This window comes from Aquarana catesbeiana, linkage group LG10 (genome assembly GCF_042186555.1).
Source record: "Aquarana catesbeiana isolate 2022-GZ linkage group LG10, ASM4218655v1, whole genome shotgun sequence".
Lineage (NCBI taxonomy): Eukaryota > Metazoa > Chordata > Amphibia > Anura > Ranidae > Aquarana > Aquarana catesbeiana.
The window spans coordinates 33,760,997-33,773,423 of record NC_133333.1 but is presented as its reverse complement, the minus strand read 5'-3'; the positions used below and the strand labels follow the sequence as shown (position 1 = coordinate 33,773,423).

The 12,427-nt window shown below is 42.7% G+C and overlaps 1 protein-coding gene across 1 annotated transcript in view; it reads right to left on the bottom strand.

Annotated features, from left to right (window-relative positions):
* Window positions 1-12,427, bottom strand: part of LOC141110561 (uncharacterized) — a 41,278-nt gene that overhangs the window by 15,814 nt on the left and 13,037 nt on the right. The window contains exon 2 of the mRNA XM_073601962.1: window positions 69-167. Coding sequence (XP_073458063.1) covers window positions 69-159 — 91 coding nt within the window. The 5' untranslated portion in view covers window positions 160-167. The remainder of the gene's footprint in view (window positions 1-68; window positions 168-12,427) is intronic.

Sequence of the window (12,427 nt, the reverse complement as noted above, 5' to 3'; positions counted from 1 at the left end):
AAAACAACATTACATATTAACATAGGAAACACAGGACATTTTTATAACTTTTTAAGAGAAATCCTTACTTTCCACACGACTTGCTCTAGCTTGATTGTTTTCCTGACCGAACGGCTCATCTACATTTTCCATTATCGATAAAACATCCGGCTTAGACATCTGGAAACCTGAGGGACAAGTAACACAAGCTGGGTAAGTTAGGAACTGTTCCTCAAGGGAGTATTTGGCTTTGACTTTTTCTTCTATTTTAGTCTGTTAGCAGTGCACTGTAGTAATTATTTTTGCCCTATACAGATGACAGACAATAGCACATTAGATCTGTGTTGATCGTGATCAGCTGTGTATCTCAAACTCAAAAGTTCACCCAAAAATGATATTGGTTAAGGATGGAGGAAAAGAAGAGAGATGAAGAAAGTACTTAAGCTTCAAGCAAGACCACACTCGACTCCATGGTCTAGTACAGTGATGGCAAACCTTGGCACCCCAGATGATTTGGAAGTACATTTCCTCATGATGATCATAAACTCTGCAGTGTAGTTGAGCATCATGGGAAATGTAGTTTCAATGCATCTGGGGCGCCAAGGTTCGACATCACTGCTCTAGTAGGTACGTTTTGGGTTTTTTTGAGACCGCGACAAATGTTAGGGATGGGAGAAGGTTATGCTGGGTTAAAGTGACTATAATCTATATTCTTCTTCTCCAAAAATAGTCCATATACTTAAAGTGGTTGTAAACCTCAGACATGAAATATGAACAAAGCATATCCCTCTATAGTGTGTACTTGTCTTAATGCTATCAGCATAAGACATTTTCCTGACATCAAGAGATAAAAAGGTGATGGGGGGGGGGCCTCCAGCTGATTGACAGCCTCAGCTCTTTTCCTGTATGAAGAGGGGGACTCTTTCCTCCAATCAGAACTCAGAGCTCATGCTTTCATGCTGTCAGAAATGGCACAACATGGAAGAGAATTGTCACAAGGCCTGAGAAAAAAAATTTCTTAACACAAGAAAGGTGAAGGCTACAAGAAGATCAGCAAGGCTTTACTTATCAGTCAGAATACTGTAGCAAAAGTGATGTAAAAATGTAACAAAGATGGAACTGCAACCCTCTCACAGAGACGTCCAGGCCACCCACGGAAGTTAACACCTTGATAGGAGCGTCCTCTGAGAGTCATCTCTCGCCTCAACTACTGCAACTCACTCCTCATTGGACTGAATGCTGCTGCAAGACTTCTCCACCTTACCAACCTTCAGTGTCCTCCACCCCTGTCTGCCAATCCCTCCACTGGCTTCCACTCTCCCAACGAATAAAATTCAAAGTACTAACAATAATTTACAAAGCCATCCATAACTCTGCCCCCAGCCACATCACTAACCTAGTCTCCAAATACCAAGCCGCTCTCTTCGGTCATCCCAAGACCTCCTGCTCTCTAAGCTCCCTTGTCACCTCCTCCCATGCTCGCCTCCAGGATTTCTCCAGAGCTTCTCCCATCCTTTGGAACTCCCTACCCCAATCTGTCTGACTGTCCCCTAATCTATCCATCTTTAGACGATCCCTGAAAACCCTACTCTTTAAAGAAGCCTATCCTGCTTCTAACTAATACACTGTTTTACTTTCTCCATCAGCTCATCCCCACAGCTATTACCTTTTGTATCAATTGACCCTCCTTCTTAGATTGTAAGCTCTAGCGAGCAAGGCCTTCTGATTCCTCTTGCACCAAATTGTAATGGAACTGTAATGTCTGCCTTCATTGTGTTAAGCACTGCGCAAACTGTTGGCGCTATATAAATCCTGTATAATAATGATAATGAAATAAAAAAAAGTCACCATGCAAGTTCACTGCAGTTAGCTAATGAAATAAAAAGCCAAACTGGGATAATTGTTTCCCGTGACACAATACGGCATACACTGCAGAGGAATGGCATGCATGGGTGTCATCCATGAAGGAAGCCTCTCCTAAAGCCCATACACTAAAAAGCCACCCTAAAATTTGCCAGGACCCATTCTGAAAAAGAAGAAGACTTCCGGGACCCTCTACTCTGGAGTGATGAGACCAAGATAAATGTTTTTGGAACTGATGGCTTCAAAACTGTTTAGCGTTGCAAAGGTGAGAATTACAAAGGAAAATGCATGGTGCCTACAGTAAAACATGGTGGTGGCATTGTCCTTCTGTGGGGCTGCATGAGTGCTGCTGGTGTCGGAGAGCTGCATTTCATTGATGGTATCGTGAATTCACAGATGTACTGCTCTACATTGAAAGAGAAGATGCCACCATCACTCCATGCCCTTGGTCGTCCTGCACTTTTCCAACATGACAATGATCCAAAACCTGCATCTAAGGCCACTGTTGCATTTCTGAAGAACAGGGTGAAAGTGATTCAGTGTTATCAGTCTTATCAGAATTAGGGATGGAGGTAACCTTGACTTTTTGGTCATAGACCTCATTCAAAGTCCCATAGTGTTTCTTCTTTCTTTCATCATTGGTGTTCCCGGGAGGAATAGTGCCCCATCATTGGTGTTCCCGGAAGGAATAGTGCCCCATCGAAGGTGTTCCCGGGAGGAATAGTGCCCCATCATTGGTGTTCCCGGGAGGAATAGTGCCCCATAATTTTCATTATAACTTTAAATAAACGAAAAAAAATTGCATATTAGGTTTTTTTTTTATGATCTTATCCGATTAATCAAAACAATAATCGCCCAACTAATCGATTATGAAAATAATCGTTAGTTGCAGCCCCAATCCTAGTCAGTCAGGGACTTTAAGTTCCTCTTTAATTTCTAAGAGATATATATAAAGATAAAGTATAAATTATTTTGTTTCACAAAAACTGATCAGTCAGAAAAACATGGACCAGCAATGGAGGCTTCCCCCCAAGCCATGTATTCGATTTACATTTACAATCCTAACTTCTCTTCAATACGGAACTCATTCAAAAGAAAAACAAACCAAAAAAAAAAAAAAAAAGCAATTTCTGTAATATTCAAAGAAGGCGTCATATTGAATTAAAGCCATACTCATGTAATATTATCTAAGCGCTGAAACATATGCTTGCAATTAGTCTCTTTTTGTAGAATATCCCTCCGCCTCGCCGATTCCTAGAGGCCAAAATCTGAAACGGGTTTTTATTTGGGTTCTCATGTTTCCGTCCTTTTGATTTTTGGATTCGCTTTCATTTGTGCCGGAACAGATGATAATTTTGAAACTATCACGTGGCTAATGGGAGACAGGGTCTTAAGTATGCAGGAGAACGAACCAAAGAATGGGTAAAAACATTACCGGAGTATCAAGTATCTGGACTTGTGTTGTCAACTGTCACTTCTAAAAGAGTGAAGCTCGCTTATATATTATTAATGGTCCCAAAAATCTATCCCCTATTTTGTAGACGCTATAACTTTTGTGCAAACCAATCTATATACGCTTATTGCGTTTTTTTTGTTTTTTTTTACCAAAAATATGTAGAAGAATACATATCGGCCTAAACTGAGGAAAAAATGTGTTTGTTTTTTTTAAATGTGGGATATTTATTATAGCAAAAAGTAAAAGATATCGTGTTTTTTTTCCAAAATTGACGCTCTTCTTTTGTTTATCACGCAAAAAAATAAAAACCACAGAAGTAATCAAATACCACCAAAATAAAAGCTCTATTTATGGGGGAAAAAAGGACATAAATGTTAATTGGCTACAGCGTCGCGCAATTGTCAATTAAAAGTTACACAGTGCCCTATCGCAAAAAATGTATTAATATTTTTATTAATATTTAGTTCATTTAATCAATTAAACACTTCAGCCCCAGAAGATTTGGCTGCTCAATGACCGGGACATTTTTTTGTGATACGGCACTGCATCGCTTCAACTGACAATTGCGCGGTCATGTGACGCTGTACCCAAACAAAATTGACATCCTTTTTTTTCCCACAAATAGAGCTTTCTTTTGGTGGTATTTGATCACCTCTGCGCTTTTTATTTTCTGCGCTATAAACAAAAGAAGAGCGACAATTTTGTAAAAAAAAAACACAATATCTTTTACTTTTTGCTATAATAAATATCCCACATTTTTTTCCCTCAGTTTGGGCCGATATGTATTCTTCTACATATTTTTGGTAAAAATAAATCGCAATAAGCATATTATTGCGACTAAAATGCAATTTAAAAAAAAATTTCATTTGAAAAAAATGTAAACAAAAAAAAGTCCCTTTAATGCCGTGTACACACAAGCGGACTTCTCGTCGGACTGAACTCCGAAGGACTTTCCGATGGAGTTCCAACGAAACGGACTTGCCTACACACGATCACACCAAAGTCCGATCGTTTTGAACGTGATGACCTATGACCGGACTAGAATAAGGAAGTTCATAGCCAGTAGCGAATAGCTGCCCTTGCATCGTTTTTAGTTCGTCGGACTAGCATACAGACGAACTGATTTTTCGACCGGACTCGAGTCCGTCGGAAAGATTTAAAACTTGTTCTATTTCTAAGGTCCGTCAGATTCTTAGACAGAAAAGGTCCAATGAAGCCCACACACGACTGAATTGTCCAACGGATTTGTTCCGTCGGACCTTTGATGCTGAAAAGTCCGGTCATGTGTACGCGGCATAAGAGCTATGAGCGGAAGTGACGTTTTGACGTCGTTTCCGCCCTGAAATGGTATTGAGATCTTCCCCTCACTCAGCTCCATGTCCAGCAGGAAGAAGTATCCGATTGCCTCCGCTGCTGCCGGAGGCTCCGGTAAGAGGCGGAGGGCACCGAAGCGTGGCGGGGGGGGGGGACCCCTCTCCGGCCACCGATAAAAGTGATCTTGCGGCGAATCCGCCACAGAGACCACTTTTATCTGAAACCGGACCGCTCACTGAAGAAGAGGATACTGAAGTTATGGTAGCTAGCTGCTGCCATAACAATGATATCCCTCTTCAAAGTTCCAACGTATATCGGCGTGAGCTGGTCCGGAAGAGGTTAAGGGACTCGCAATGTTCCACTTCCCCCCATTATTCCAGCGCTCCTTCTCCTCCTGGAAGCCCTGGACCACAAGAAACATCATCACGATTGGTGAGCGATAGGGCATCATTCATTTCCTGATATCCTCTGCAGAGTGTAAACCTGGAAGTGCTCTGTTCTGAGCACTTCCGCGTTCAAAGCTGTCAAAATCCTGGCCACAAAGCCACATTAACAGCAGTCAGTGCTTGGTTGGCTGGAGCAGAGAGCAAAGGAGACATTAGGGGTCTAACAGACTCCTGATGTTTTTATAAAGAGTACCTGTCCCCTGCTTGATGCTATTGCCTTGATAGCTCTCTTGTGAAAGCAGTAAAGTTAAGTGAAAAAAATAAAGTGCGTGCAAATTTGAAATAAATAAAAAATTGAATTACCACCATCGTCTCAATCTCGATCCAGAGCTGTGACTCTCTCTGCTCTCCCCCTCCTCACTGGACATGAAGGCAGCAGCCCATTGGCTCCTGCTGCTATTATTTAAAGCTTGTGAAGAAAGAGTGGGAGGCACAGCCGAGCTGTGCTTAGGATCGAGCCTGCATGAGTACCCCCAAGCAGCGGAAGGGACAGGAATCAGGAGCGACAGCATGGGACCCAAGAAGAGGATCGGGGCTACTGTGTGCAAAACCACTGCACAGAGCGGGTAAGTATCATATGTTTGTTATTTAACCACTTCCGGACCGCCGCACGCCGATATACGTCCTAACTTTGAAGAGGGATATCTTTGTTAGGGCAGCAGTTAGCTGCCATAATCCTGGTATCCTCTTCTTCGGCCGGTGGTCCGGTTTCCGTTAATAGTGGTCTCTGAGGCGGATTCGCTGCAAGATCACTTTTATCTACGGCAGGAGAGGGGCCTCCAATCCCGCCCCGCTCCGGTGCCCTCTGCCACTTACTGGAACCGTCGGCAGCGGCGGAGGTGATCGTGTCCTGGTCCTTGCTGGGTATGGAGACGAGTGAGGTGAAGATGGCCCCCACCTGTCTCCATACCATTGCAGGGCGGAAGGGACGTCAAAATGTCACTTCCTCCCGTAGCTTTTAAAGGGACATTTTTTTTCAATTTTTTTTTTCAATTTTTTTTTTTTTTGCATCCTAGTGTAAATATGAGATCTGAGGTCTTTTTGACCCCAGATCTCATATTTAAGAGGTCCTGTCATGCCTTTCTTCTATTACAAAGGATGTTTCCATTCCTTGTAATAGGAATAAAAGTGACACAATTTTTTTAAAAGAACAGTGTAAAAATAAAAAATAAAAGGTAAAATAAATAAGAAAATTTTTTTTTTTTAAATGCGCCCAGTCCCACCGAGTGCCCGCAGAAGGGAACACATACGCGAGTAGCGCCCGCATATGAAAACGGTGTTCAAACCACACGTGAGGTATCCCTGCGATACGTCGCCTATGGAGATTTTTAAGGGTAAAAGTTTGTCGCCATTCCACGAGCGGGCGCAATTTTGAAGCGTGACATGTTGGGTATCAATTTACTCGGCGTAACATTATCTTTCACAATATAAGAAAAAATTGGGCTGGTGGAGATTGCAGCACCGAACAGAGAAAGAGGGACTGACGTCGTTCCTCTCTCTATCTGTAACCCCGGAAACTACAAGTATTTTGTCACTTCTGGTTTCACCGCTTTGTTTACCCGGCCGCCAGAGGCTAGGAAAGCAGCTAATCAGACGATCTGTGCCTGATCGGCTGCATGAGAGGCTAGAGGAGAGATTTGGGATCCAATAGACCCCAGATCTCTCCATAAAGAGGACATGTCATGACCCATGCTGTAACCTGTTGTTCATCCCTTGTGATAGCAAAAAAGTTAACTAAAAAAAAAAAAACATTTTGTATAAAAACAAATAAAATAATAAAACAGTTTTTTAAAGTGCCCCCGTCCCATGGTGCTTACACGCAAATGCAAACGCATACGTTACTCCCGTACCCATATGTAAAGGTGATCACACCACACATCTGAGGTATTGTCACGAACGTCAGAGTGAAAGCAATATCTAGCACCAAACCTCCTGCACAACTTTAAACGTTTAACCTGTAAAGGCGTTTAAGATGTTGCCTATGGAGAATTTTAATTTGCCGCCGTTCCACAGGCAGATGCAATTTTAAAGCGTGACATGTTGGGTATCTATTTACTCGCCGCACCATCATCTTTCACATTATACAAAAAAATTGGGCTATCTTAATGCCGCGTACACACGATCGGAATTTCCGTCAGAAAAAACCTGGATAGCTTTTCCGACAGAATTCCGCTCAAGCTTGTCTTGCATACACACGGTCACACAAACGTTCTCTGAACTTTCGACCATCAAGAACGCGGTGATGTACAACACTACGACGAGCCGAGAAAAGGAAGTTCAATGCTTCCGAGCATGCATGATTTTTTGCGCGTCCGAATTGCATACAGACGAACGTATTTTCAGAGAACTTTTCCCGACTGAAAAATAGAGAACATGCTCTCAATCTTTTGCTGGAATTCCGCCAGCAAAAGACCGATGAAGCATACACACGGTTGCATTTTCTGCCAAAAAGCTCTCATCGGAGTTTTGCTGGCGGCATTTCCGATCGTGTGTACGCAGCATTAGTGTTTTCTTTAATTTATGAAAGTGTTTTTTTTTCCATACAAAATTGAATTTGCACAAATACTGCGTGACATTAAAAAAACTGCAACATTCACCATTTTCTTCTGTAGGGCCTTTGCTAAATATATATATATAGATATATATATCTATATATATATCTATATAGATATATATATATATATTGTATATACTCGAGTATAAGCCGACCCGAATATAAGCCGAGGCACCTAATTTCACCAAAAAAAAGCGGAAAACTTATTGACTCGAGTATAGGCCTACGGTGAGAAATGCGCCGCTACCGTAAGTGGAAAAGAGGGTCAACAATGCCCATTTGCATCCTCACTGTGCCCATTTGCAGCCATAGGTCCCCCGAACTTCAACTCGGTAGTTAAGGGTTCCTAGATGCCCCCTAGCTACAGCCAAAATTTGGGGTCTCTGGACCCAAAGGGTCCCGAAATGACATTGCTGCAGATGGACACAGTTGACCAACTATGGGGCCCTGTATCTCGGGGGCACTTGTTGCTAGGGACCCCAAATTTTGTGTGCAAACCCAGTGGAACTAGCACTACAACATATCCCAGCACCAAGTGGCCCCGAGATACGGGGCCCCAAACTCGGTTCAGAAAATGTCAAGCACTTTTCTACAGCAGAGAATGACATTTTCCGAACCGAATTTGGGGCCCCGTATCTCGGGGCCACTTGAAGCTAGGAACCCCAGCTTTAGATATGTTGTAGCGCTAGTTCCACTGGGTTTGCACACCAAATTTGGGGTTCCTAGCTCCAAGTGGCCCCGAGATACGGGGCCCCAAAATCGGTTCGGAAAATGTCATTCTTTGCTGCAGAAAAGTGCTTGGCTCGAGTATAAGCCGAGGGGGGCACTTTCAGCACAAAAAATTGTGCTGAAAAACTCGGCTTATACTCGAGTATATATTGTATATATAATGTTTGGGGTTTTAAGTAATTGGTACATGTAGGAGCGAAGTGTCAGAATTGTCACGGGTACTAAGTGGTTCATTTACAATCACTTTAAAGAATCGGCGCACTTTCAGACAAATGATGTGACCAGGCCGGCTGCGTGCCGCGTCCCCACTAAGTATAGAAGCAGATTTATTATGCCAAAGACTTTGAAATAATAAAAAAAAAACGGAAAACTTTTTAAAATTGAAATAAATGTTGAGGCATACAGTAAGTCAATAATATCCTGCTGGGGACGAGCGAAAAACGATTAACATCAAAGTGAGAATTTTTGGAATAAAAGGGTTTTAACTTTTTGTTAACATGAAAGTATGAATTTCCGAACATCAAAGTGAGAGTGAAAACAAATATACAGTAAAGACAATTCTTTTTTTACTTATCAATCAAAGAGATTATTTCCCTCACCGTTTCTAAATAAAAGGCTTCGGTCTGATGTTTGATTTTGATCCAAGTCCAGTAAATAAATGAAATGTAAAGACTTTTCTACCATATGATTGTTGGGTCTGGCCTGGCAGAAAACTGAAGAAAGTTTATCGTTTTTTTAAACTTTTATTTCACTTTTAATCCAATGACTCGCTCCCATGCGTAGCCAGGAAAGCGGTAAACGCACGTGGTTGAGCTGCGGATTTACTGCCCCTCCCCCACTGACCGCCCACCTAAACTAGGGGCTGCACATCTGCTGTGGCAATAATGAAGTGGCATATTGATTTTGGCAATGCTGCCCATACGAGTAAATGGAGGCATGGCTGTGGCGTGGTAGGTTGGCATTTTGACGGCTAAAAAAGATGGTGGGGAGGCAAAATATCAGTAACTGAACTGTGACACTACTTTTAATACTTTATGGTACTTTACATAGTTAGTCAGGTTGAAAAAAAGACACAAATCCATCAAGTTCAACCAAAAAAAAAAAAAAATATCATACAATCCCATATACCCAATTCTATACCCACAGTTGATCCAGAGGAAGGTGAAAACCCCAGCAAAGCATGATCCAATTTGCTACAGCAGGGGAAAAATTCCTTCCTGATCCCCCGAGAGGCAATCAGATTTTCCCTGGATCAACTTTACCTATAAATGTTAGTATCCAGTTATATTATGTACATTTAGGAAAGTATCCAGGCCTCTCTTAAAGCAATCTACTGAGCTGGCCAGAACCACCTCTGGAGGGAGTCTATTCCACATTTTCACAGCTCTTACTGTGAAGAAACCTTTCCGTATTTGGAGATTAAATCTCTTTTCCTCCAGACGTAAAGAGTGCCCTCTTGTCCTCTGTGATGACCTTAACCGCTTCATCCCCGGAAGGATTTATCCCCTTCCTGACCGGGCCCTTTTTTGCGATTCGCACTGCGCCGCTTTAAATTACAATTGCGCGGTCGTGCGGCGCTGTACCCAAACAAAATTGACGTCCTTTTTTTCCCACAAATAGAGCTTTCTTTTGGTGGTATTTGATCACCTCTGCGGTTTTTATTTTTTGCGCTATAAACAAAAAAAGAGCGTCAATTTTGAAAAAAAAAAAGCAATATTTTTTACTTTTTGCTATAATAAATATCCCCCAAAAATATACAAATTACTTCCACGGTTTAGGCCAATATGTGGTCCTCTACATATTTTTGGTAAAAAAAAAATTGCAATAAGTGTAAATTGATTGGTTTGCGCAAAAGTTATAGCGTCTACAAAATAGGAGATAGATTTATGGCATTTTTATTAATAATTTTCTTTTATTAGTAATGGCGGCGATCTGCGATTTTTATCGTGACTGCGACATTGCAGCAGACAGATTGGACACTTCTGACACATTTTTGGGACCACTGGCATTTATACAGCGATCAGTGCTATAAAAATGCACTGATTACTGTGTAAATGTCACTGGCAGGGAAGGGGTTAAACACTAGGGGTCGATCAAGGGGTTAACTGTGTTCCCTGGATGTTTTCTAACTGTAGGGGGGAGGGGCTCACTACAATATGACAGAGATCACTGCTCCCAATCACAGGGAGCAGTAGATCTCTGTCATGTTGCTAGGCAGAACAGGGAAACGCCTTGTTTACATAGGCATCTCCCCGTTCTGCCTCTCCGTGCCACCGGTGGACATCGAGTCCGCGGGACCCACAGGCACGCTCCCGCGGCAGGAGCGTGAGCTGCGGATGACGGAGCGACGTACGGTTACGTTGTTTTGCACTTTGCTGACGTATATTGGCGTGAGCCGGTCAGCAAGTGGTTAAAGTGAATAACTCAACACAAAGTTCACTATATGGACCCCTTATGTATTTGTACATGGTGATCATATCCCCCCTTATTCTCCTCTTCTCAAGAGGGAATAAATTCAGTTCCTCTAATCTTTCCTCATAGCTGATCTCCTCCATGCCTCTTATCAGTTTGGTTGCTCTTCTCTGCACTTTCTCCAGTTCCCCGATATCCTTTTTATACTTCAGCCCCTTCCCACCGACCACACACATAAATGCGGCCTCACAGAACTGGGCTTTTTTTCCGCGGGGCCGAATGTATCCCTTTGTGCTGGGAGTGCACCGCACAGCGCACTCCCAGCAGGTCTCATGCTAACGATCGGGACACGCGACTGTCGGTTCCGGGTCACCTGTTCGCCACGATAGCCTCTAATTGGCTATCACAGTGATCAGTCACTGTGAGCTCATCCCTGCGTTTACTTCCTCTTCTAAATAAAATGACAGATACATTGTATCTTCCTCTTCTTGCAGGAGAGGAAATGTAAGCAAATAAAAAAAAAGTGTAACAAAAAAAAGAAATAAAAACAATGAAGAAAAAAAATAACAGGGTTGCCAGGGTTAGTGTGAAGCTGAATACACACTGTACAATTTTCTGTAGATTTTTTTTTCTTTAGATTTACCAAAACCATATAATATGAGGTCAAACCTTAAAGAGGAAGTAAACCCTGCTGGGTTTTACATCCTCTTTGTTCCCCTGCAAAGTAAAAGCACAATGGGCTAGTATGCATCGCGTACCAGCCCATTATGTGCCACTTACCTGCAAACGAAGCCCGCGCCGCCCCCCGCTGGTGGCCGCAGCCATCTTCACCCCTCTTTCTTCCAGGACTGCGGACTCCGGCTCTGTGACTGGCCGGAGCCGCGTGACGACACGGGAATCGTCAGTCACAGAACTTGCGAGTAAAGAAAGGGCACGGAGGCCGTTTCTTCACATCACATGCGCCAATGACATCATCGGCGCACTACAAGGTAAATATCTCCTAAACGCCTCACATTTAGGATATTTCCACTACCTATAGGTAAGCCCTATTCCAAACTTACCTATAGTTAAAAGTGGCAATCAGAGGTTTATAACCACTTTAAGGGCACTTTCGCGCTGAGGTGCGGGGGTGTCATCTTAGCGGCGCTTTTCGGCCCCTAGCGGGGTGCTTTTAAACACCCGCTAGCGGGGTTAAAAGCGGCGCTTTGTGGGGCTGCCCATTGATTTCAATGGCAGGGGAGCTTTAGGAGCGGGGTAATGGTCAGGAAGGGGGTAAATCCTTCTGGGGCTGAAGTGGTTAAAACAAGGTACAGATGCGCAATCACACCATGGCACATGCTTTATGCGCATAGCAATGCACGCTGTATGGTGTGACCGAGCCCTAACACTTTACATACCGTGTGCATTCTTTCCCCCAAACAGCAATTTTTTTCCTTCTCAAACCGCGTTCACTACAGCATGCACTTCCATCCTTTATACTGTATATACAGTATACAATATACATATAATAAAAAATAAAAAAAGGGCAGACTCAATGGATCACTTGGTCTTTTTTTCTACCCTTACTTTTCTCTGTCTCTATTTTTCTGGGTAAATATTAAGCTTTTTTTTTTTTTTTTTTTTTTTGCAAAGCCATCTCTTGAATTCTTTAGCTTGCTTTAGATTTATGTTTAA